Source organism: Topomyia yanbarensis, chromosome 2 (assembly GCF_030247195.1).
Source record: "Topomyia yanbarensis strain Yona2022 chromosome 2, ASM3024719v1, whole genome shotgun sequence".
Taxonomy (NCBI): domain Eukaryota; kingdom Metazoa; phylum Arthropoda; class Insecta; order Diptera; family Culicidae; genus Topomyia; species Topomyia yanbarensis.
Genome location: NC_080671.1, coordinates 4,452,318 through 4,477,632, shown reverse-complemented (window position 1 = coordinate 4,477,632; position 25,315 = coordinate 4,452,318). Strand labels below are relative to the sequence as shown.

General features: G+C 39.6%; 1 protein-coding gene across 1 annotated transcript in view; it reads right to left on the bottom strand.

The window, feature by feature from the left end:
• Positions 1 to 8,294: 8,294 nt before the first annotated feature.
• Positions 8,295 to 25,315, bottom strand: part of LOC131678283 (uncharacterized) — a 29,698-nt gene continuing 12,677 nt past the window's right edge. The window contains exons 4-5 of the mRNA XM_058958320.1: positions 8,718 to 8,851; positions 8,295 to 8,655 (exon numbers count right to left, since the gene is read on the bottom strand). Of these exons, the coding sequence (XP_058814303.1) occupies positions 8,394 to 8,655; positions 8,718 to 8,851 (396 nt within the window). The 3' untranslated portion in view covers positions 8,295 to 8,393. The remainder of the gene's footprint in view (positions 8,656 to 8,717; positions 8,852 to 25,315) is intronic.

The window sequence follows — 25,315 nt, the reverse complement described above, 5'->3', positions numbered from 1 at the left end:
AAGGTTTTGTTCTCGAGAGAGTGACGGAGTGCGAGACGCTGTATGCGTTATTGTGGGAGAGAGAGAGAGACCAGTTTGTTAAGTGTGAGTCGACAGTTGATACGTCGGAGGCGTGGTCAACGGCATCCTCGACAAGTGGTGTTTTGACAGCAAACCGCGGGTAGACGAATTTGCCTACCGCGGTGGCAGAAATCGACAGTGATCGTGCCTGTACACACAGAAAAAAATATAGTGTATTGGTGTCGTCGGACAATTCTAATCGACGAGAGGGAAGCGTCACAGGTAGACCCATTTGCTCTATTTGTCTACCGCAGAAGTGGTACGACGAATAAGGAAAACAAGTGGCACCGAAAAGTGCCGCATCGACAGTGGGATTTTCGCAGCAAGCCACAGGTAGCCACATTTGTCTACCGAGGTGGTGGAAACGGAGAGAGCGCGCTTGTGGTGGTGATACCGACGAGCAGCTTAATCGGAGAGAGTTTTGAAGTGTTGCAGGTAGGACTATTTCTCTACTGAAGAAGCAACGCGACGAAGAAGGACAGCAAGTGTCACATTGTCAAACAACGGGCACCGAGTTTACAACGTAACACATGAGGTGTGTTCTACAGGTATAACAGGTATATTTTTCATTCCTTTTTGTGATAGTTTTTCTTGCTAGGTAAAATGGATGAAGAGATGGGAGAACGAGTAACAGACCCTCCCCCTAAGCCTTATGCTGAAAATGTAAATCCGACTAGAATTAAAATTTACCCAGAGTCGTCAACGGGACCATGGATTGTATTTATTAGGCGTAAAGTAAAGGCGCTAAATATTATTCAAATTTCTAAAGATTTGACTTCGCGATTCTCGGATGTAAAAGAGATCGTCAAAGTCAATAAAGATAAAATACGCATTGTCGTCGGTAGTCTCAAACAAGCCAATGCAATTGCTTCTTGCGAGCTTTTTACGCGTGAGTATAGAGCGTATATTCCTTCAAAGGAAATTGAAATTGATGGGGTCATCACAGAATCGAGTTTGACTGTTGATGACTTAGTTAAGCATGGGGTTGGTCGTTTCAAAGACACCATACTTAAAGACGTAAAAATACTTGAATGCAAGCAATTGCATTCAGTATCACACGAAGGAGATAAAAAAGTTTATCGACTGTCTGACTCATTTCGAGTGACTTTCGCTGGGTCTGCGCTGCCCAACTATGTCATTATCGATAAGATTCGTCTCCCTGTTCGCCTTTTTATCCCTCGTGTAATGAATTGCCTTAATTGCAAACAGCTTGGCCACACAGCCACTTACTGTTCCAATAAGGCACGGTGTGGCAAATGTGGGGGTTCTCATCAAGAGGATACATGCAATGAAAATTCAGAAAAATGTTTAATGTGCGGAGAAAACTCACATGAGCTCTCTGCATGTCCCATTTATAAATTGCGTGAGGATAAAATTAAACGATCCTTGAAGGAGAGGTCTAAGCGCTCCTATGCAGAAATGTTGAAAAATGCTACCCCTAAACCCATCTTCTTAGAAAACACTTACGCATCTCTATTTTCGGAACAGTCTGACTCTGACGGAGCGTGCGAAGCTACATCATTTGTTTTACCCGGAAATTCCAGAAAAAGAAAACAGTCTTCTTTTCCCAAGCTGCCAAGAAAGGGCCTTAAAATTTCTCCACCAATAGATAAACTGCGCCCAAAACCGAAAAATTCCGATTCAAAACCGAAATCAATTCCGCCCGGTTTTGGGAACGTACAATCCAAACATAACACCATTACTGGAAATAATAAAATTTCGACTACCTCTGAGCCTCAGCCGGGGGTAGGATTATTGAAATTTTCTGAAATTGTTGATTGGATTTTTAAAGCATTCAATATTTCTGAACCACTAAAGAGTATACTTTCAGCTTTCCTCCCAACAATTAGAACATTTTTAGAGCAGCTGATTGCTCAATGGCCCATCCTTGCAGCGATTGTATCTTTCAATGGGTGATTCACCTCCTCCAATGAAAGATTCCATCACTGTTTTACAGTGGAATTGCAGAAGTATCATACCTAAAATTGATTCCTTAAAAATTTTACTGCATAATTTAAAATGCGATGCTTTTGCTCTATGTGAAACAAGGCTTACCTCAAACATTAATTTCAACTTAAATGATTTCAACATTATTCGCCTAGACCGAGACACCCCGTATGGAGGAGTGCTTCTAGGAATTAAAAAGTGCTATTCTTTCTATAGAATTAACATCCCCTTGTTTGCGGGCATTGAGGCTGTTGCTGTCCAAACGAACATTAAAGGCAAAGACATGTCTATCGCTTCTATATATATACCTCCCAAAGTTCAAATTGGACAACGTCAAATTTTTGAGGTAGTGGAATCCATGGCTGCTCCGCGTCTGATACTGGGAGACTTCAACTCGCACGGAGTATTGTGGGGTTCCCTCTACAATGATAATCGATCCTCTTTGATTTACAATGTTTGTGACGAATTTAATATGACAGTTTTAAATACTGGCGAAACAACACGCAGCCCCAGACCTCCTGCACGTCCAAGTGCATTAGATCTATCTCTGTGCTCGACATCACTTCGGTTAGATTGCACGTGGAAGGTTGTACCTGATCCTCACGGTAGCGATCATTTGCCAATCGTTGTTTCAATTAACAGTGAATTAGGCCTTACGAATTCAATCAATGTTCCTTATGACTTAACACGAAATATTGATTGGAAAACATACGAAACATTAATTTCCACTTCTCTTGCTTCGACAGAAGAGCTACCCCCTACCGAAGAATATGAATTCCTGGCGGGTTTAATTATTGAAGCAGCAGAACAAGCCCAAACGAAATGCAATCCTGGAATGACAATAAATAGACGGCCCCCTAATCCTTGGTGGGACAAAGAGTGCTCTGATGCATATGAAGCTAAACAAGTTGCCTACAAAGAAATTATGAAACAGAAAGGGGGTATACGTGAGAACTTTGAAAATTATTTCATTTTGCAAAACAAATTTGACAGTATACGTCGTGCCAAAAAATCTAGTTATTGGAGACACTTCGTTAATGGCTTGTCAAGAGAAACATCAATGAGTACTCTTTGGAACACAGCCAGAAGAATGAGGAATCGAAACGTGACTAATGAAAGCGAAGATTTTTCGAATCGTTGGATATTTAATTTTGCCAAGAAAATTTGTCCCGATTCTGCTCCTGCGCAGAAAATCACTCGCGATGCTCCCACAAGTAACGATTTCATAGATTCGCCTTTGACAATGATGGAATTCTCAATTGCACTCCTCTCATGCAACAATAATGCTCCGGGACTAGACAGAATTAAATTCAACTTGGTGAAGAATCTGCCTGACCTAGCAAAAAGACGCTTGTTGAATTTATTCAATAAGCTTCTTGAGCAGAACATTGTCCCGCACGACTGGAGACAAGTGAGAGTTATCGCTATTCCAAAACCGGGAAAACCAGCCTCCGATCATAACTCGTATCGACCGATTGCAATGCTATCCTGCATCAGGAAATTGTTGGAAAAAATTATCCTACGACGTCTCGACAATTGGGTTGAGGCGAACGGCTTGCTATCAGATACCCAGTTTGGTTTTCGGAGGGGAAAGGGAACGAATGATTGTCTGGCGCTACTTTCGTCAGAAATCCAACTAGCTTACGCAAAAAAAGAACAAATGGCGTCTGTGTTCTTAGACATAAAAGGAGCATTCGACTCTGTTTCCATTGATGTTCTCTCAGAGAAACTACATCAATGTGGTCTTTCACCAATATTAAATAATTATTTATACAACTTATTGTCAGAAAAGCACATGCATTTTTCATATGGCGATTTGGCAACATTCAGAATAAGTTACATGGGCCTCCCACAAGGTTCTTGTTTAAGCCCCCTTCTCTACAATTTTTACGTGAATGATATTGATAATTGTATTGTCAGCCCATGCACTTTAAGGCAACTTGCAGATGATGGCGTGGTTTCTGTTACAGGACCAAAAGCCTTAAATTTACAACAACCACTGCAAGATAGTTTGGATAATTTATCAAGTTGGGCTTTGAAGTTAGGCATCGATTTCTCTACGGAGAAAACAGAGTTGGTTGTTTTTTCAAGGAAGCGTGATCCAGCTCAGCTTCAGCTTCAGTTGGTTGGTAGAACGATAGCCCAAGTCCTGACTTTTAAATACCTTGGAATTTGGTTCGATTCTAAAGGCACATGGGGAGGCAACATTAGGTATCTAATAACGAAATGCCAACAAAGGATAAATTTTCTGCGAACAATAACTGGATCATGGTGGGGTTCTCATCCAAGTGACATGATAAGATTGTATCAAACAACAATACTTTCAGTAATGGAATATGGGTGCATCTGTTTCCGTTCAGCTGCGAACACTCACATTATTAAACTGGAAAGGATACAGTATCGCTGTTTACGAATTGCCTTAGGTTGCATGCAATCGACCCATACGATGAGTCTTGAAGTACTAGCGGGAGTTCTTCCTTTAAAAGACCGATTCTGGGATCTCTCTTCTCGTTTACTTATTCGATGTGAGGTTATGAACCCACTGGTAATTGAAAATTTTGAAAGACTTGTCGAGCTTCAACCCCAAACCAGATTCATGACAGTGTATTTCAATCACATGTCACAAGAAATAACGCCTGCTAGGTATGTTCCCACATACGTCAATATACTAGATATTCCTGAATCCACTTTATTCTTCGACACGTCCATGCAAGCAGAGATTCGTGGAATTCCGGGTCATCTACGCTTGCGGGAGATCCCTAAAATATTCACAAGTAAATATCAACACATAGACTGCCTTAAAATGTTTTACACTGATGGGTCACGAATCAGTGAGGCCACTGGTTTCGGTATTTTCAACAATAATTTTTCAATTTCTCTCAAACTTGCAGAACCCGCCTCTGTTTATATAGCGGAACTAGCAGCAGTTCACTATAGTTTGCAAATAATTAATACTTTACCCCCGAACCATTACTTTATCCTCACTGATAGTCTCAGCACAATTGCAGCTCTACGCTCAAAGAGGATTGATAATCACGATCCATTCTTTTTGGGGAAGATACGAGAATCTCTGAGTAACCTAACAAGAAAATGTTATAAATTTACCCTAGTGTGGCTCCCCGCCCATTGCTCTATTGCGGGCAATGAGAAAGCTGATAATTTAGCCAAGATTGGTGCACTAGATGGTGAAATATATGAAAGACCCATCGCTTACAATGAATTTTATAGCGCTTCTCGACAGAGGACACTTGCTAGTTGGCAAACATCTTGGGACAATGGAGATATGGGACGATGGCTACACTCAATTACCCCTAAAGTATCAACGAAGGCATGGTTCAAAGGATTGGATGTAAGTCGGGACTTCATCCGTGTGATGTCTAGGCTCATGTCCAATCATTATACTTTAGATGCGCATCTCCGTCGTATTGGGCTCGCTGAGGGTAATCATTGTGCTTGTGGAGAAGGTTACCATGACATTGAGCATGTTGTTTGGTCCTGCACTGAATATCGTGAAGCCAGATCACAATTAGTAGATTCTTTACAAGTCCGAGGAAGACCAATCCATGTTCCTGTTAGAGACATCCTGGCGTATCGCGATCTTCTATACATGGAACTTATCTATCATTTTCTAAAAACAGCGTCTGTCAAAATTTAATTAAATTCATCTCCTCATACTCTCATCCAAGGCTAATCATTCACCAATTAAAGGGTCCTAGAATATTTAGTTTTTAAATTTAGACAATAACAGAAAAAAAGTAAATAAATACACCCGAAAATACTAGATCAGTATGAAATACAACAATGTAAGGAAAAAAGCAAACAATAAAGTGATTTCAGTGTTAGTTTTAGACAAAGTACTAGTATAGTTAAAATTAGTCTTAAGGATTTTTGTAACGTGCTATGTAAAAAAAGAAACTGGCGTAAAAAGCTATTGCAAATGCCGTGTCAAATAAACGTATGAAAAAAAAAAAAAAAATTTGTTGAGTATTTTTCACAATTGAGTAAAAAGAGAATATTGCGGAGAGTTGGTAACAGAATTGGTTTACTAAATTGACTATCAAAACCCAAGTAAAATTTTCCATTACTCAATAATTCAAACTAAGAGTGTAATCTATGCGTAGAGCAAATTAATAGACATTTGAGCATTACACTAACGTTAGGACCCTTTTAACATGTATTTGAGAATGATTTGAAGACAACGTTGGTTTTATTTTTGCAATGATTGGATTAAGGTAGAATATTGGTGTTTAAACGCAACGAAAATTTAATTCGAGTGCTCTAATTTTCATCCTGCCATTTGCGACAATGTGATGAAGAAAGATGGCAGACGCCGATTAACTAAAGGTTTCAAATGAGTAGGGTTATAATATAATTACGATGAAAGTAGTCTCAATATCCTTTAAGGGGTTAAAAAACTGGTTGGAACTCAGAAAATCGGAAAAAAATTATTAGATATTCTTAAAGTACATGCTTTTGAAAATATCTGTGCAAAATTTCATCCAGATCGAACCATTAAAGTTTTAATCACAGCCGTTTGCAGCGCGCTGGTTCTTCCACAAATGAAGTAAGCACAAAACTTTAAACGCAATCATCTCGGAATGAAGTTTTTTGAAAAGTACCGTTGCGGTGAACGTGATGTCTCAAAAGCTTCCAAACAAGATCCGATTTACATAAACTTTGTTTTGAATTGTTTGTACTTACATTCTCGTGTACTTGAACGGTTGCTTTTTCATCTAAAAATTTTTGCTAAAATTTTTGTTTAAAATTTTTAACACGGAAGAACTCAATTTTTTGGTCAATATGTTTTTTTTTTGTAAGATAATAAATTTCTTATAGGAAACCGATCCAATTAAGTACACCACAATACATTTCTCTTCAATAATCTTTAGTTTTTGATTTTCCGTTGAGCGGTTCGGCTTGGAGAGCATTCACCACAAACCTTTGCCAAAAAACATGCTTTGGGGGATGCACCATAACTCCGACAACCTTCAATATATTTTTTTAATTCAACTTGTGTTTTCTATCTTCGGTAGTGCTACCAACGAACTTTCTTTCGCCTATTCAAATAAAATTTGCATAAATTTTTTTAAAAAAATCACGAACTTAGCTCACTTTTTCGCCACTTATATGTAACCCCTTAAATCGGTCTAATCTTAGAATTTTTAAAACGTCGAATTTTTATTTATTAGTCTAAAATGCGTTTTAGGATGTTAAAAATTATATCCCAAAAAATGAAAGACGAATACGATATATAAATGCTGAAATTATCAGTTCTTCCGCAACGCCTCTTGTGTTAACCTCATACCCACTTTTTTGAGTTGGCCGGAAATGCAACTCGAACAAATGGCTTTTGATCGTTTTGAAATTTTCACAGCATATTCGAAATGATTTCTCCAGCAACGTGCGTAGGATTTTAATTTCATATTGCTTAATTTTTGTTAAATTAACAATTTGTTTCGATTTTAATGGTATTTTCGGCGTTTTTTCACTTAATAGTGCGCCATTTCGCAAAAAAGCCAAATATCGAAAAAAAAATCCTACGTAAGTCATAAGGAATAAAAAAAAATCATTTTTTTGACTCTAAGTTTAAAATTACGCAAGATAGTTTTCAGGCCGTGCACCTCTACCTAAAAAACTCGCATAGGGGGGAAATGCTGCACAGATGCCATCTTGTGATAAAATTACTAGAAAAAAATATTTTTCTGATCCAATGCATATGTTATAAATCCCTTTTAACAATATTTCAACTCATCCCTTTATTGTGCCAAGAAAAAATCCGAAATATGCTGAACTGGGAGCTGCCAATTCAATCATCTTTACTATTCCCAGAAGGTAAAACATGGATACTTATCATGAAAGCCGAGTGAAATATTCGAACACTGATGTGAAGAGAACTAAATTTGATTCCGCTGAGGGTAAAGAGGAAACTATTTTATTCTCATCTGACAACTGAGCAATTTATCTCCGTTGCTCCACCAGACTATGATGAGCTAAAAGCAGAGCATCTAATAAAGGTTTGCTCTGTCATAAGCAAGAGGATTCAGCAATGAGAGGATGTGGTTTCTCTCTGCTCTCCTAGTCACTGGGCAAAAAATGCGCACCAAAATAAAACTCATGTTATATGGGGGTAAAATATTTCTCTATCTCTTCGTTGCAAAGCTGAGTACAATGAAGCCTGGTACGAGGAGAAATCAATTCGAATCTTACTACCCACTCGGGAAAAAGGTGTTCCGCCGGCCCTGTCCACTAATATAAATTTTAGCACCCGTTTAAGTCAAAAGTCCATACTCGTGGAAAAAAGAAAGTTTTGTTTCCTTGCTTGATCTATTACATAATGACCAGAAATACAAAATAAAAAGAATAATAACATAACAAAATCGAACAGTTCAATAACGAACAGCATTCGCGTAGGACACCATTCTTCGTGACGATGGCGACGATATTTTAGGCAGAGGTGTTCCCTGCACCAACAGATAAAGCAAATACTGCACGTAGAATCCGGGTTTCCTTGGTAAATTGGTGAAAAAGCGCCGCATTCGAAAAGCGTAGGTCGAATGATAACTTCCCTTTATCTGGGCAAGCTCACTGGCCAGTCGCACATTCCAATCCTTCAGCAGTTGACAGTCCGCTTCGTACACATTCAGTTGACTGTTTTTTTTATGGAAAACAGAAATTAAAAATAATTCATCTTGAATAAGGAAGCAACAAACCTATTAAGTTCATCCACCTTTTGTTGATAGCCTCCCAGTCGCGCTTCGTAAATCTTGTTGCTGGTTGCTTGCTCGGCCAGTGACCTCTCGTAGTCCCGTTCAAAGTTTTTGAAGTTCTCTTCAAGATGATCAATCTACAACGATGAATTCGAAAAATGTGAAAGAAATATGATGACTAAAGATATTCAATTATGTATTAAAAAAATCTACACGGAAGCTACAGAAAACCCAACGCTTCATTATTCGAATCAAATATTGCTCCCGAAGGAAAAATCGCAACACACATGGATGCCGAAATTTGGCAAACATAAATGACTCATCAAGTCACATTTTCTCACTGTCGAAATCCTGCTTCGAGTGTAGGCGTACCGGTCTTTGCTCGATACAATCAGACAAGCACAATTATCTCCTGCAAGTGAGTGGTACGAATAATTTATCCAACTCGTTCCACAACATGCATATCCGATGCTTCAGAGCGAACCGGAAGCAAAGAGAACGCGAAAGGCGCGAGTGTGGCAGCAAAGGAAGCGAACAAATTTCCCCATCAAGCGGTCAAGTTCAATGCCAAACGAGTTTCAGGAAAAATCGATACTTACTTTCCTGCCCTCACACTCTCTCGCTCACTCTCTCTCGTTGGAAACTGTTTCTTCTGGTGCTAAACCCATCGCATCGGGGAGGGTACAATTCATGAAAAGTTGCATTTATGCATTCCGGGAAGATGCACAGCGCTGTTGGCGATCCACAACCGTTTCGAAAGACGGAAATGTTTTCCCAGAAAAACAGAGTGCATCGTTGGTAAAGTTCTACGATTGATGGTACTGAACAGTTTAGCACGAGGCATGGCTTGGTTCTTGGAACAAAGTTGAGAAAGTCCTTACTATCGGTGTTATGAGACAGCTACATATAGGAAATAGTGAAGCGTTTTTGTTTTTACATTGCTATTACACGTGCAGCGACCAAAATAAGAACGCCATGCGAATCGGGTTTGTAATGGTTCTCCAGCGTTACACATAAAAGTATTTCAAAAACGCTTTTAATCCACCTAACAGTGTGATGAAACATTTCTTATAACTCTTATCACTCTCTTCAGATATTATATCGTTTGAGAACATTTAGAACTTGATGCTTCGCGATGTTTTTGATAACACATACTACATGGGATAGTGGCAGGACTCAGAGAATCGCTCAAATCAGCATAGGACAACATCAGTGCTAGAAATCTCAAACCAAATCAATGAGAAGGCGAAAAAATGGCCCATAAAATAGACATACCAACGAATTATTGTTAATGCTGTGTTAATAAAATATCTAAATTGTGATGGGAAAGCTGAATTTTCCTAAAGGGGTTATATATTGCACTGAGCCAAAAAAAATCGAAATTTTTTTTTTGAATCGATTTGAAGTTAATATTTTACTCAAATTTCCAACGCGACTGAGAACTAAGAAATCAACGCTTTTTCTTGAAAAGGGCGATATTAGCAGTGATACCATTCGAAGAAAATCAACTCTCAATATTTCCAGACTTGGTTTTATTTCCTATTTAAGAACTATTGTGTTTTTTACATCCTAGATTGCATGATTCAGTGATCGAAACCCAAAAAATTCATAAAGTATTTGAAATTATTAAATTAAAATTTGTTTTTGCTATTGAAATTGACAAAATGATAGTATCGCCCCTTTGGCGATTGTTTGCTTTTTCGGTCCCACCTATCAGCATTGAAGTATCGCCCTTACGTTTTACATTTCTTATAAAAGAAATGTATAGAATTCGCTCAAACTTTCAAGATTTTTTCCGAGGCCCGGAGGGCCGAGTCTTATATACCAATCGACTCAGCTCGACGATTTGGGACAATGTCTGTGTGTGTGTGTGTGTGTCTGTGTGTGTGTGTGTGTGTATGTAACGGACAAATTCTCATTCGTGTTTCTCAGCAATGGCTGAACCGATCTTATCCAAACCAATTTTAAATGAAAGAACTAAAAAACAGTATGAACGCTATTAATTTGTTTTTGATTCTGATGTTTAGTTTCCAAGATATGAATGTTTGAATGCGTAAAAATGGCGTTTTTTGCAGTTTTTTTGAATTATCTGCCGAAATTGACAATATAGATTAACAATTTATATGTTTTTAGACAGCTTTAACGAATACCTTTCGAACAAGCTATAGATTGTTGAAATCGGACTATTATCAAAAGAGATATTTATAATTAAATGCGGACGAAAGATTTTTATCATTTCCCATTGCCAGAAATATGACCAAAAACATGTAATCTATTATTAACGCCAAAACGGCTTATTTTAGGTAAATAGTATCTTCGGAGAATTTAATGGAGGTAATATGCCCTTTCTTTTGGTATTGTACTTTTGCTGATTAATCCCCCTATGAGTGAGATATTTTCACAAATTTTCTTGGAAGTGATTATATCGAAATGACGTCTTCAGCAAATTTGTAGCTCTTACTTTTGCGAATAACTTTGCTGAAGACTTTAAATATCTATTTTGAATACTTTAAAAGTTATGGAATGTTGTTTGTGGATTACTCTTTGTCGCCTATTTATTGTTCAATATAGTAATAATCCGTTGAAATAAGCCAAACATTATTACGATAAAACGAATTTTGTATTTCATTTTTCTATCTACAACCGCTAGAAATAATCACCGAACACTTCCAAGTTGTCTGGAAGGAACTTGATAACTTATCAGTGCAAAAATGTTCATTTGTGCGAACCTTCTGACTGCAATTTTTCTAACTTATGACCATCGGATCGAGCTGAAACATATCGGAAAATGAAAAGCGAAATAAATAACTACAAGCAACGGCGTAGCCAAGAGAAGCTTTTGGGGTTTAACACCATACAACCCCCCCCCCCCCCCCCCTCCACCACACCCAAAAAAAATATTGGATTGAAGTTGAAAATTTATTGATGCAGACTGATTTAATTCAATTTTACAATAACAATTATCTGATCCGTGGATTGATAACCTGTTGTTGTAAACATCATGAGGACTTTTGATAAATTGTCGGAATGTGATCCTGATATGTAACTGATCTATTGGTCTTGATTTCACAGTTGTCTAATTGCATCAATATCAAATTCCTGCCTGAAAACATTCCAATAGAAAATTCCAGAGTTCTGTAATCAATCATAATCCTCAGATTTATTTTCAAATTGAGCTCGTTTTTGTAGAGATGTACTGTAATAAAGGTCTTTATTTAATAGGAAGCGAAGTTAAAATTGATTTAACGTCTATGAAACATAGAACAGCTCACCAAAAAGATGCATAACTTTCAACATTTGCTAAAAATGTTTTTGCCTTTCTCATTCACTCTAAAATTCGTCAATCTAATCCCAACCCGGAGAGCCGAGTGTCATATGCCAATCGACTGAGTTCGTCGAGATCGGAAAATGTCTGTGTGTGTATGTGGAAAAAATGTGACCTCTGTTTCTCAGAGATGGCTGGACCGATTTGCACAAAGTTAGTCTCAAATGAAAGCTACAACCTTCCCATCGGCAGCTATTGATTTTTTAATTGATGGGACTTCCGGTTCCGGAGTTACGAGTTGAAGAGTGCAATCACACAGCAAATTCCCATATAAACTGAAATGAAAAATTTTCAAAATCAAATTTGTATTTTTGATGCCAAATGACTTTAAAATGCATGAAACATTGAGCTGTTTGACAAAAATTGATTTTTTGGACTTTGGTACATTTTTGCCTTTCTCATATAGAAAGGTTATGCAATCACTCTAAAAATCGTCAATCATACCGGCCCGGAGGGAGTATGCAGTGAGGGGTTGCTACTTTAAAATTAAAACTAGTTTAAAATTTCTTAACAAGTTGAAAATTTTCGGCAGGACCTGGATCTCCCGGATCTTTCTCCTTGATCCGCCGCTGGTTTCAAGCGATGTTTCAGTATCACATAGTATCTCAAGATCGTGGCTGTCGATCCGTTGTATGTATGTGCAAATCGTACTGAACATGTAATATTCATTTCCACCATTGTATTGAACATAACCAGCCATGGAATCGTAGTCTGGACAAATGAGACAAGCACAATTGCACCATTAGGTGGATTAAAACAGGTTTTTATTTTGGGAATGCGTCGAGTTGAGACGAAAACGTAATATGATTAATAACGAGGATAACAATTTCCGAATGTAGAGAGAAATTTATGAAAAATGACGCTTTCCATTCGACTCTAGCAGGTTCTGATCGATTTTGATGAGCATTTGATTTTTGTTGTATGACCAATTATATGTATAGGTAAAATATTCAAAAACAGTAATTTAAGGTCAAGATAGCATCATTTTGAAACCGCCAATTTCGGAGGTTTAGTATCTTCGATGAGTTTTACAAACGTTAAACAGCGCATCATTTGATAAAATAATTTTGACGGTATATCGTCCAAGAAGTATTTATGGTGAATTTTCTCAGGTTAATATTCACGACTACAATAAAGTCTCAAAAAATTCGCTAAAGACACGAACTCTGTTATTATTGTCTGAAAAATTAATTCTGCATAATTTTAAAACTTCAAATATTACGGTTTCGGAATTATGCCGTTTGGACAGTAAGATCGATTTTCACCAAACCCCCACCAATTGTAAAATTGGTATTGTAAAAAAACGTAAGGGCGATACTTCAATGTTGATAAGTGGGACCGAAAAAGTAAACAATCGTCAAAGGGGCGATACTATCATTTTGTCAATTTCAATAGCAAACACAAATTTTAATTTAATAATTTTAAATACTTCATGAAGTTTTGGATTTCGATCACTGAATCATGCAATCTAGGATGTAAAAAACACAATAGTTCTTAAAAAGGAAATAAAACCAAGTCTGGAAATATTCACTGTTGATTTTCTTTGAATGGTGTCAATGCTAGTATCGCTTTTCTCAAGAAAAAGTGTTGATTTCTTAGTTCTCAGTCACGTTGGAAATTTGAGTAAAGTATAAACTTCAAGTCGATTAAAAAAAATCGATTTTTTTGGCTCAGTACAATATATAACCCCTTCAGGAAAATTCAGTTTTCCCACTACAATGCATTGATTGAAGAATTTAGATATTTTATTAACAGAGCATTAGCAATAATTCGTTTGTATGTCTAGTTTATGGGTCATTTTTTCGCTTTCCCATTGATTTGGTTTGAGATCTATCCCATGTAGTATGTGTTATCAAAAACATCGCGAAGCATCAAGTTCTATATGTTCTCAAACGATGTAATATTCGAAGAGAGTGATAGAGAGTTATAAGAAATGTCTCATCACACTGTTAGGTGGATTAAAAGCGTTTTTTTTACAATAACTACCGTTCTACACCACCGATTTCGTCCGTGTTTTTTCAATAGCGATCATTGTTACTATTTACAGCTGGTATCAGCTAGATAATCCTAAAAAAAATACGAAAATAACAGTTTCGCCTCTAAACTGCTAGTACCGCCATGTTTGTTCGCACGGAGAGGGAGGGCGAAACTTTAAATAAACAAACAAAAATACAGTTTCGCCCGTTGTATTTTTTGCTGTAGTTTAAGAAAGCAATATCGTAGAATCCAAATTTTTAGGTTAATTTATTGCGTTTCAAAGCCCTCATTCGCATGTATGAAAAAAGCCTTATGTTTACATTTGTAAGTATCGCCCTTTTCACAAAAAAGCGTTGAAATGAAATCGCAGCTCCTGATATCACGCTATCTCTGAAGTGCATGCATGCATAGTTCCAAATTTTACTTCGACATCGACTTTTTCTAAAGGCGACTTCCCATAGTAGTATCCTTGATTTGAATTATTATCGCTAATCCTAATGCCAAAGAACCAATAAAAACCTCACGAAAACGAACCGTTTGGGAAAATCATCATCATTACTGGAATTTTCATTTTCACGAAACTTTTCGATAACCTTCCGTCACTTGCGTTAATGAACTGCGTGCACAGTGCTCTGAAAATCTAGCGAAATCGTCTTAGGGCACCAGCGGGTCTAATTCAGAGCCATCTGCGCGGCGAGTTAAATCTGTAAAGAATACTAAAAATTAATTTCTATTCCATAATTTTCTGTTCAGCAATTCGAGAGATCGTGCTCACCGCAAGCCATGAAAAATAGACTACGTTGTGAAGCGATGGTCACTATTTATTAAAAAATCACGGTTAAATAAAAAATTAAACTATTAAAAAATTTCAAATAATTTATAATTTTCACAAACTTATTAGGAAAAATTGTTTAATAAGCTTTCGTAATGTTGTGTTGGAAAAAAGCTGAAAATTTCAGTATTTTCTCTATCTGCAACATATAAACCCTTAAGTATACCAATTAATTGGTATACGAATTGGAATAGGTTCGCCAAATTTTGGAAGTAGTCTATAAAATAACCCCTTGAAAGCTATCTAAAAATTGTTGTAGTTCGATGCAATAAAAAAATCCCCAAAAATGAAATGTACCTATTAATTTGAAACACAGTGAATAATACATACACTAAAGACCCATTTTTATCAATCTCATGGTGTATTTTAGGCTGACAAAATGGGGACATTGACTAAATCGGGCATTTTTTTCTTTATAATTAACTGAAGCTGTTAAAATATTCTTCCCGTCCCTTGATGTAGTCAGATAACTATTTCTGTTCATGATGAACTTTTTATTTTTGCATATTTCCATCTTCATGATAAGGAAAACATGCTCAAGAAATGATTTACTCGAATTCAGTCTTGTTCGTCTGCTAGAGCCCATCAAACATATGTTCATATTTGGCTGATAAAATCGGGGTTTCAATGTATTATAATAGATATTCAGCATTCGAAGAAGTTTCTTGTGAACGAGTGTAGAACGACTTTGTTTCTACTTACTTGAAGTCAGCGGCGTAGCCAGAAATTCGGTTTGGTGGGGGTTTGGTGAAAATCGATCATACTGTCCAAACGGCATAATTCCGAAACCGTAATTTTTGAAGTTTTAAAATTATGCAGAATTAATTTTTCAGAAAATAGTAACAGAGTTCGCGTCTTTAGCGAATTTGTTGAGACTTTATTGTAGTCATGAATATTAACCTGAGAAAATTCACCATAAATACTTCTTGGACGATATACCGTCAAAATTATTTTATCAAATGATGCGCTGTTTAACGTTTGTAAAACTCATCGAAGATACTGAACCTCCGAAATTGGTGGTTTCAAAATGATGCTATCTTGACCTTAAATTACTGTTTTTAAACATTTGACCTATACCTATAATTGGTCATACAACAAAAATCAAATGCTCATCAAAAGCGATCAGAACCTGCTAGAATCGAATGGAAATCGTCATTTTTCATAAATTTCTCTCTACATTCGGAAAGTGTTATCCTCGTTATTAATCATATTACGTATTCAACTCGACGCATTCCCAAAATAAAAACCTGTTTTAATCCACCTAGTGGTGCAATTGTGCTTTTCTCATTTGTACAGACTACGATTCCTAGTTATGTTCAATACAATGGTGGAAATGAATATTACATGTTCAGTACGATTTGCACATACATACAATGGATCGACAGCCACGATCTTGAAATACTATGTGATACTGAAACATCGCTTGAAACCAGCGGCGGATCATGGATAAAGATCTGGGAGGTCCAGGTCCCGCCGAAAATTTTCAACTTGTTAAGAAATTTTAAACTAGTTTTAATTTTAAAGTAGCAACCCCTCACTGCATACTCCCTCCGGGCCGGTATGATTGTCGATTTTTAGAGTGATTGGTTGAAAGTTATGCATTTTTTTGGTGAGCAGTTCTATGTTTCATAGACATTAAATCAATTTTAACTTCGCTTCCTATTAAATAAAGACCCTTATTACAGTACATCTCTACAAAAACGAGCTCAATTTGAAAATAAATCTGAGAATTATGATTGATTACAGAACTCTGGAATTTTCTATTGGAATGTTTTCAGGCAGGAATTTGATATTGATGCTATTAGACAACTGTGAAATCAAGACCAATAGATCAGTTACATATCAGGACCCCATTCCGACAATTTATCAAAAGTCCTCGTGATGTTTACAACAATAGGTTATCAATCTACGGATCAGATAATTGTTATTGTAGTATTGAATTAAATCAGTCAGCATCAATAAATTTTCAACTTCAATACAATATTTTTTTTGGGTTTGGTGTGGGGGGGGGGGTTGTATGGTGTTAAACCCCAAAACCTTCTCTTGGCTACGCCGTTGCTTGGAGTTATTTATTTCGCTTTTCATTTTCCGGTATGTTTCAGATCGATCCGATGGTTATAAGTTAGAAAAATTGCAGTCAGAAGGTTCGCACAAATGAACATTTTTGTACTGAACTTGGAAGCGTTCGGTGATTATTTCTAGCGGTTGTAAATAGTAAAATGAAATACAAAATTCGTTTTATCGAATTAATGTTTAGCTTATTTCAATGGATTATTACTATATTGAACAATAAATAGGCGACAAAGAGTAATCAACAAACAACAAGCCATAACTTTTAAAGCATTCAAAATAGATATTCAAAGTCTTTAGTAAAGTTATTCGCAAAAGTAAGAGCTACAAATTTGCTGAAGGCATCATTTCGATATAATCACTTTCAAGAAAATTTGTGAAAATATCTCACTCATAGGGGGATTAATCAGCAAAAGCACAATACCAAACGAAAGCGCATATTACCTCCATTAAATTCTCCGAAGATACTATTGTCCTAAAATAAGACGTTTTGGCGTTAATAATAGATTACATGTTTATGGTCATATTTCTGGCAATGGGAAATGATAAAAATCTTTCGTCCGCATTTAATGTTAAATATCTCTTTTGATAATAGTCCGATTTCAACAATCTATAGCTTGTTCGAAAGGTATTCGTTAAAGCTGTCTAAAAACATATAAATTGGTAATCTATATTATCAATTTCGGCAGATAATTCAACAAAAAATGCAAAAACGCCATTTTTACGCATTCAAACATTCATATCTTGGAAACCAAACATCAGAATCAAAAACAAATTAATAGCTTTCTTACTGTATTTTAGTTCTTTCATTTAAAATTGGTTTGGATAAGATCGGTTCAGCCATTGCTGAGAAACACGAATGAGAATTTGTCCGTTACATACACACTAGGGTGTCCCAAAATGACATCATGTTAAAGAAGTCATCGGGCTCACTTCTTAAACGAAAGGTTAGGGTATTGGGACTACTTTCTTCTTCGGAGTGAGTTTGCTAAAACGCTTCCTACTGGTGGCGACTTTTGATTTTTTGAAAAATGGGCCGATTTTGGATAAAATTTCAAATTTATGCCTGTTGAAGTGGTCCTGAACTGTCTTAGATTTTTTTTCAGCATTTTTTATTTTTCTGCAGATCCAAACGGAGAAGTTTGGTTAGTTAGTTTGTACAAATTTAGAATTATAAGAGCGGCAGGGCCATTAAAACATAGTAAAAAGTGAAATTTTTGGTGTTTTTCAGTATTTTTTCTTCAAAACTACAAACTATCTACAAAATTTCAAAAGTACAGAAAACACTTTATATAGTTGAGCCGAATTCAGGGGCGTAATTTTGCTGAAGAAAGTGTATAGCTATGGCTAATGGGGTATGAGTTATTTAAATTTTGACATTTTTAGCAATTTATCAAAAATAATTCTGTTCCAAAAAGTAAATCAGTTCAAATGTGCTTTGACCACACATGGTTTTTCGAAAAAATAGAAGGAAAATTATGAAAAATGACGTTTTCTGTACGTCTTTAGTATGTCAGGACGAGGTTTAATGAGCATCTGATGATTTTTTTTGTAACTTAAATTATAAAAATAATAACTTTGCTAATGACGCCAAGTCTCTAATTATTTTTTGAAGAGTTAATTCTCCATAATTACTTCTAGAAGGCATCTTCAACAAAATAATTGTGTTAGAAGATGCGTTGTATTCTGTTGTAAAACTTTTTCGAGGATATTTGCCCCAAATTTGACTATTTTGGAATTGTGTGATCTAAACAGTAAATATCAGTTTTTCAACACTCACCTCACTCTTCTGAATTTTTCTCCACTTTAAAGTTCCTAACATGAAAATAAGACTTTATATACAAAATGTAAATACGTCAATCAATTCAGCTTTCAAATATACGCCATAACTTGCCATTAACTCGACATATTTGTTTAATTTTAGTGATTTTCAAACCCGCTAGGTGGCTATTAGTATAGAAAATATTTTTAAAAAAAAAATCGTCAAATGCTCACAAAAACCGATTCTGATGTACTAGAGACAAGCGAAAAACGCCATTTTTCATCATTTTCCTTTTATTTTCCGAAAAATAATATGCGGACTAAGTCCACTTAAGTTGTTTTATTTTGTAGGTTTTTAACAAAACCTGTTTTAATCCACCTAGAGGTGCAATTGTGCCTTTCTCATTTCTCCAAACTATGATTTAATAGCTGGTTCGTACAATATAACATAATGGAAATGTCTTTCATTCTTATTACACTTGGTAAGTATATATAAGAGCACCTTTTTGCATTCATCGCGGTATCGGTTTGAATCGGAGTTTTCTATGTGATCGCACTCCACAACCCGTAACTCCGGTGCTGGAAGTCGGATGGAGATGGAATTTAATATCAGTTTCTGGGGACGCAACACCTTTCATTTGAGACTCAGTTGAGCAAATCTAGCCATTTTCGAGAAACCAATATAACCGTTATTCTGACTTTGGATGCTTCCGGATCCGTCGATGGTGGCCAGTGTGGCCAAAGAGACTTTGAATGACTGTTGGGGACCTAGATCTACAAATTCAACAGTTGTGTTTACATTTTGGAAAAAAAATCACCTTTTTACATTCATCGCAGAATTCGTTAGAATCGGGATTTGCTGCGTGATCGTACGTATCACCCTGTAATTCAGGAACCAGAACTCGGATCCACACAAAATTCAACAGCAGCTGATGGACCTTTCATTTAAAATTAAGTTTGTCAAAATCGGTTCAGAAAATTCCGAGAAACTGATTTGGAAAAATCAACAAATTTTGTTTTGTAACCATACTCTTCAACTCGTTATTCGGAACAAGATGTCGGTTGAAAATGAAATTCAATAGCAACCTATGGGAATATTATACCTTTCATTTGAATCTTAGTTTGTAAAAATCGGTTCAGCCATCTCCGAGTAACCGATGTGGACATTTTGTTAACAAATCCGCACATACACACACATACATACACACATACATACACACAGATATTTTGCGATCTCGGCGAACTGAGTCGAATGTTATATGAGACTCGGCCCTCCGGGCCTCGGTTAGAAAGTCGGTTTTTGGAGCAATTGCATAACCTTTCTATATAAGAAAGGCAAAAGAATAATATTTAATTAGCTTAATAAGCATGAGTTCAATGTTATCTTCATGTGATTATAATTTGGAAAGGTTGGTGGAATGGGTTTGAACGTGTAGGGAATGGGGGGTTAGTAGAGTGGGAGTGGAGGATGCGTCAGAAATCCTTCATCTTATTTCGGTATACGAGGTGGATGAAGGAAATGCGGGCGTGAGGGTGGTCCAAGGGGACGGTAGTGATGAAGGAGGGAGATGTAAGGGCAAGGCGGGGGGGGGGGGGGGGGCGGAGGGGCTCTGATGCAATACTCAGCTGCATATTTTGCCTTCCATTTGAGACTTGGTTTGAGAAAATCGGTTCAGGCATCACCGAAGAACCGATGTGACTTTATTTGTGGAATATGCCCGGAATTCCGGACTTCAGGAATCGTCGATAGTGGACAATATATTCAAAGAATGTTTGATTGGCAATCAGTGATCTAGATCTGCGATTAGAAGTAATTTGGTGACCATTTCAATAGTTTTTAGCCTCTGAGGTATTACGATTGTACCGATTTATATGGGAAATTCCAGTGTATCCTTACTAACACCCCTGTAACTCCGGAAGCAAGAGTCAGAACCGTATGAAATTTAACAGCAGTCAATGGTATTACTGTATCTTTCATTTGAAATCAAGTTTGTAAAAATCGGTAGAGAATTCGTTGGGGAATGGGTGTGATATTAGCTTAGGAACTTGGCGGGTTCCCCGATGGCGTCATGAACCATCATAGGTGGCCAATGTGGTCAAAGCTGCTTTGATTGATCATTAGTGATCCAGACCCGCAAACTAGAGTAATGTTACATCAATTTTAATATGTTTTACATCATTTGAACATTATGGTGGTACCAGTTTATATGGGAATTTGCTGTGTGACCGCACTCTTCAACCCGTAACTCCGGAACCGGAAGTCGGATCAACTAAAAATTCAATAGCAGCTTATGGGAGCGTTATACCTTTCAGATGAAACTAAGTTTGCGAAAATCGGTTCAGCCATCTCTGAGAAAATTGTGTGAGTTTAAATGACACACACACACATACACACACACACATACATGCGGATGCCAAAAAGGTAACCGAGAAAGGGAAGCTGAAGATCGGCTGGTCGGTATGCCCTATTAGTATACCCCAGCCGCCTTCAGTGGACAGGTGCTATCGGTGCCTAGAATCCGGCCATAAAGCTTACGAATGCATAGGCATAGACAGGAGCAAGCTATGTCGTCGCTGCGGCGAGGAGGGGCATAAAGAGCGGGGGTGCACTAAGGCATATAAGTGCCTTATTTGCACCGCTAAGAAGCAAGCCCATAAACATGCTATGGGCGGACCTTCGTGTCCCTTCGGTGAGTTAAATAAGAAGAAGCCGTGAGAGTCACACAGCTAAATCTTAACCATTGTGCAGCAGCCCAACAGCTGCTGTGGCGGTCGGTCTCGGAATCGAGGACAGATGTCGCCCTCTTATCAGACCCGTACAGCATCCCTGCCGGCAACGGCAATTGGGTGTCGGACGGGTCTGGAATGGTGGCAATCTGTACAACGGGACGGTTCCCGGTTCAAGAGGTAATACACCCCTCCGCCGAGGGTGTGGCGATTTCCAAGATCAATGGTGTGTTCTATTGCAGCTGCTACGCCCCACCAAGGTGGCCAATAGAACAGTTTTACCAGATGATCGACAGGCTCTCGTCGGACCTCGTGGGCCGGAAACCGGTAGTAATAGCGGGAGACTTTAACGCTTGGGCAGTGGAGTGGGGCAGCCGCTGTACAAATAGCAGGGGTCAAGCGCTAATGGAAGCGCTTGCAAAACTCGATACTGTGCTAGCTAATGATGGCTCCGCTAGTACATTCCGTAGAAACGGAGTGGAGGCGTGGATTGATTTGACCTTTGCCAGCCCGAGTCTGGCTCCAGGCATGGAATGGAGGGTAGACGAAGGCTACACCCATAGCGATCATTTAGCAATCCGCTTTAAGATCAACTATGGTGTGCAGCATCCGAGGGCGGGAGATCCCTGTCAGGTACGCGGGTTGAAGTCCAATCACTTCGACAGCGAAGCTTTCACCGCGGCCCTGGGACTGGAGGCCAACACCGACAGTCTAAGCGGGGATGCGCTGGTAGCTGTTCTATCACGCGTGTGCGACGCCACTATGCCGAGAAAAACACTGCCAAGAAACGGTAGATGCCCGGTATACTGGTGGAGTGCCGAGATTGCAGCTCTACGGTCAGCCTGTCTCAGAGCTAGACGTAGGATGCAAAGAGCTCGCACCGAGGATGCAAGAGAGAACCGCCGTGAAGTGTTTCGAGCTGCGAAATTAGCCCTTAACAAGGCTATTAAAAGCAGCAAGAGAGCGTGTTTCGACAACCTGTGTGAGAGTGCCAACGCGAATCCGTGGGGTGACGCCTACCGGATTGTGATGGCCAAGACCAAAGGGGGCTCCTCACCCCCAGAACGGTCTCCGGACCGGTTGGCAACGATTATCGAAGTACTCTTCCCGTCTCGAGCCACAAGCCCCTGGCCACCTGCACTACGAGACAGTGCGGGCACGGTCGAAATGGTGGTTCCAGTGACGAATGAAGAACTACTCGCAGTGGCTAAATCCCTAGCAATGAACAAAGCTCCAGGGCCGGATGGAGTTCCAAACAACGCTCTCAAGGCAGCGATCATAGCGAACCCGAACATGTTCAGGCTAGCTATGCAGAGATGCCTTGACGAGTGCCGTTTCCCCGATAGATGGAAAAGGCAGAAACTGGTGCTGTTGCCGAAGCCCGGGAAGCCGCCAGGCGACCCATCGGCGTACAGACCAATCTGTCTGATAGACACGACTGGCAAACTGCTTGAGAGGATCATCCTCAACAGGCTCACCCCGTACGCGGAAGGTACGGACGGTCTGTCAAGCAACCAGTTTGGCTTTCGGAAGGGTAAGTCCACAGTGGACGCTCTCAACTCAGTGATAAATACTGCCGAGATAGCGATCCAACGAAAAAGGCGAGGTATTCGATACTGTGCGTTAGTGACACTTGACGTGAAGAACGCATTCAACAGCGCAAGCTGGGATGCCATCGCGCTCTCGTTACACCGGCTTAGCCTACCGGTGGGTCTGTACCGGATCCTGGAAAGTTACTTCCAAAACCGCGTACTGCTATACGAGACCGATGCCGGTCAGAAAAGGGTTCCGATTACCGCCGGAGTCCCGCAGGGCTCGATCCTAGGCCCGGTGCTATGGAACCTCATGTATGACGGGGTTCTGAGACTGAAGTTCCCTCCTGGGGTCAAGATCGTCGGCTTTGCCGACGACGTAACCTTGGAGGTCTACGGGGAGTCAATTCCTGAGGTAGAACTAACCGCAGAACACGCGATTAGCACGGTGGAGGAATGGATGAGCGCGAGAGGCCTGGAGCTCGCTCATCATAAGACGGAGGTAGTTATCGTCAACAACCGCAAGTCGGCACAACATGCAGTTATCAATGTGGGAGAAGTCGCGATCACTTCACAGCGAAGTCTGAAGTCTCTCGGAGTCATTATAGACGACAAGCTGACCTTCGGCAGCCATGTCGACTATACGTGCAAGAGAGCGTCGACTGCTGTTGCGGCACTATCGAGAATGATGTCCAACAGCTCAAAGGTGTGCGCCAGTAGACGTAGGTTACTGGCAGTCGTTGCCGTATCTATCCTCAGGTACGGCGGCCCGTCATGGTCAAGAGCACTGAGGGTAACCAGTTACCTACAGAAACTGGAGAGCACCTACCGCGTGATGTGCCTCAGAGTGATATCTGCCTACCGCACGGTATCACACGATGCATCCTGCGTGATAGCGAGCATGATGCCAGTCGGGCTGGTCATTCGGGAAGATGAGGAGTGCTTTGAGCTACGTGGAAATAGGGGAGCCCGCGAGCGCACCAGGGTGACCACGGTCGCCAGATGGCAGTGTGAGTGGGACAACTCCTCGAAAGGTAGGTGGACCCACCGGCTGATACCTAGCATATCGAGCTGGGTGGGAAGACCCCATGGGGAAGTTCACTTCCACCTGACACAATTCCTGTCAGGCCATGGCTGTTTCCGTCAGTACCTCCACAGGTTCGGACACGCGGAGGTCCCAGTCTGCCCGGACTGCCCAGGTGTAGATGAAACTGCCGAACACATACTGTTCGTATGTCATCGGTTCGACGTCGAAAGAAGAGCAATGCTTGACGTCTGTGGCTGGGACACAACCCCGGATACCCTTATTCAGCGGATGTGTCAATCGATGGAGAAGTGGAACGCAGTCTCGGCTGCTACCATCCAGATTGCCAGTAGGCTACAGGTAATCTGGCGAACCGAGCAACAGACGGCGGGCACGGCTAACTAGTGATTGGTTAGCTGGAGCGAAAAAGGCCAAGCGCAAAATAAGAGAGTGAATGGTCTGTTCATGCCGAGGTAGGTTGGCGCAGCGAATGGCAACCGCGTAAGGGGTAAACCCAGCCACCCCGAAGCAAGACAGAAGAGTGAGTGTATAGGCGTATAAGTGGACTGCCTCATGCCAAGACGGGAGGGTCGTAGCGTAGTATGTTGGAACTAAGCTATCGATGCCTCATGGCGTGGCAGAGGAGTGAAAGGGTGAGCATCCAAGTCAGTCTCACACTGCATGTTAAGGGTGAGCATAAAAGTCAGCCTCGCATGGTATGTCAGAAGTGGGGCCTAAGAAAAATGTCCCACATGGGATGCCAGAGGGAGTGACAAAGGTACAATAGAGTGGCACGATTGAGAGTGAATCAGGTGATAGGGTGAGCACCCAAGCCAGCCTCACATGGATGGGTAGGGCGAGCACAAAAGTAAGCCTAGCAAGGAATGAGTAAGGTGAGCACACAAGTCAGCCTCGCATGGAACGTAAAAGGTGAGCACAAAAGTCAGCCTCATGTGGGAGTGTTTGAGAGTGAACCAAAGTGTGATTGAGAGAGCACCCAAGTAAGCCTCATACAGGATGTATGATCGCGCGAGTGAGAGTGAATGAGTACATTGAGTACAGCCATCCCCCCAGAAGTAATACCGAGAGGTAGTTCCTGGGAGGAATGATGGCGGAGCCCAATGGAGTTTAGTCGGTATTAATGGCTGGTCACCATTCGAGTCCGACACGCCCCCAGTGCACCCCGTGTGGTAGATTGGACCCTACCGTTAGCACGTGTACTGGGCTAGGACATAAAGGTCTTCTCCATTGTAAAAAAAAAAAAAAAAAAAAAACACACACACACACATACATACACACACAGACATTTGCCGATCTCGACGAACTGAATCGAATGGTGTATGATACTCGGCC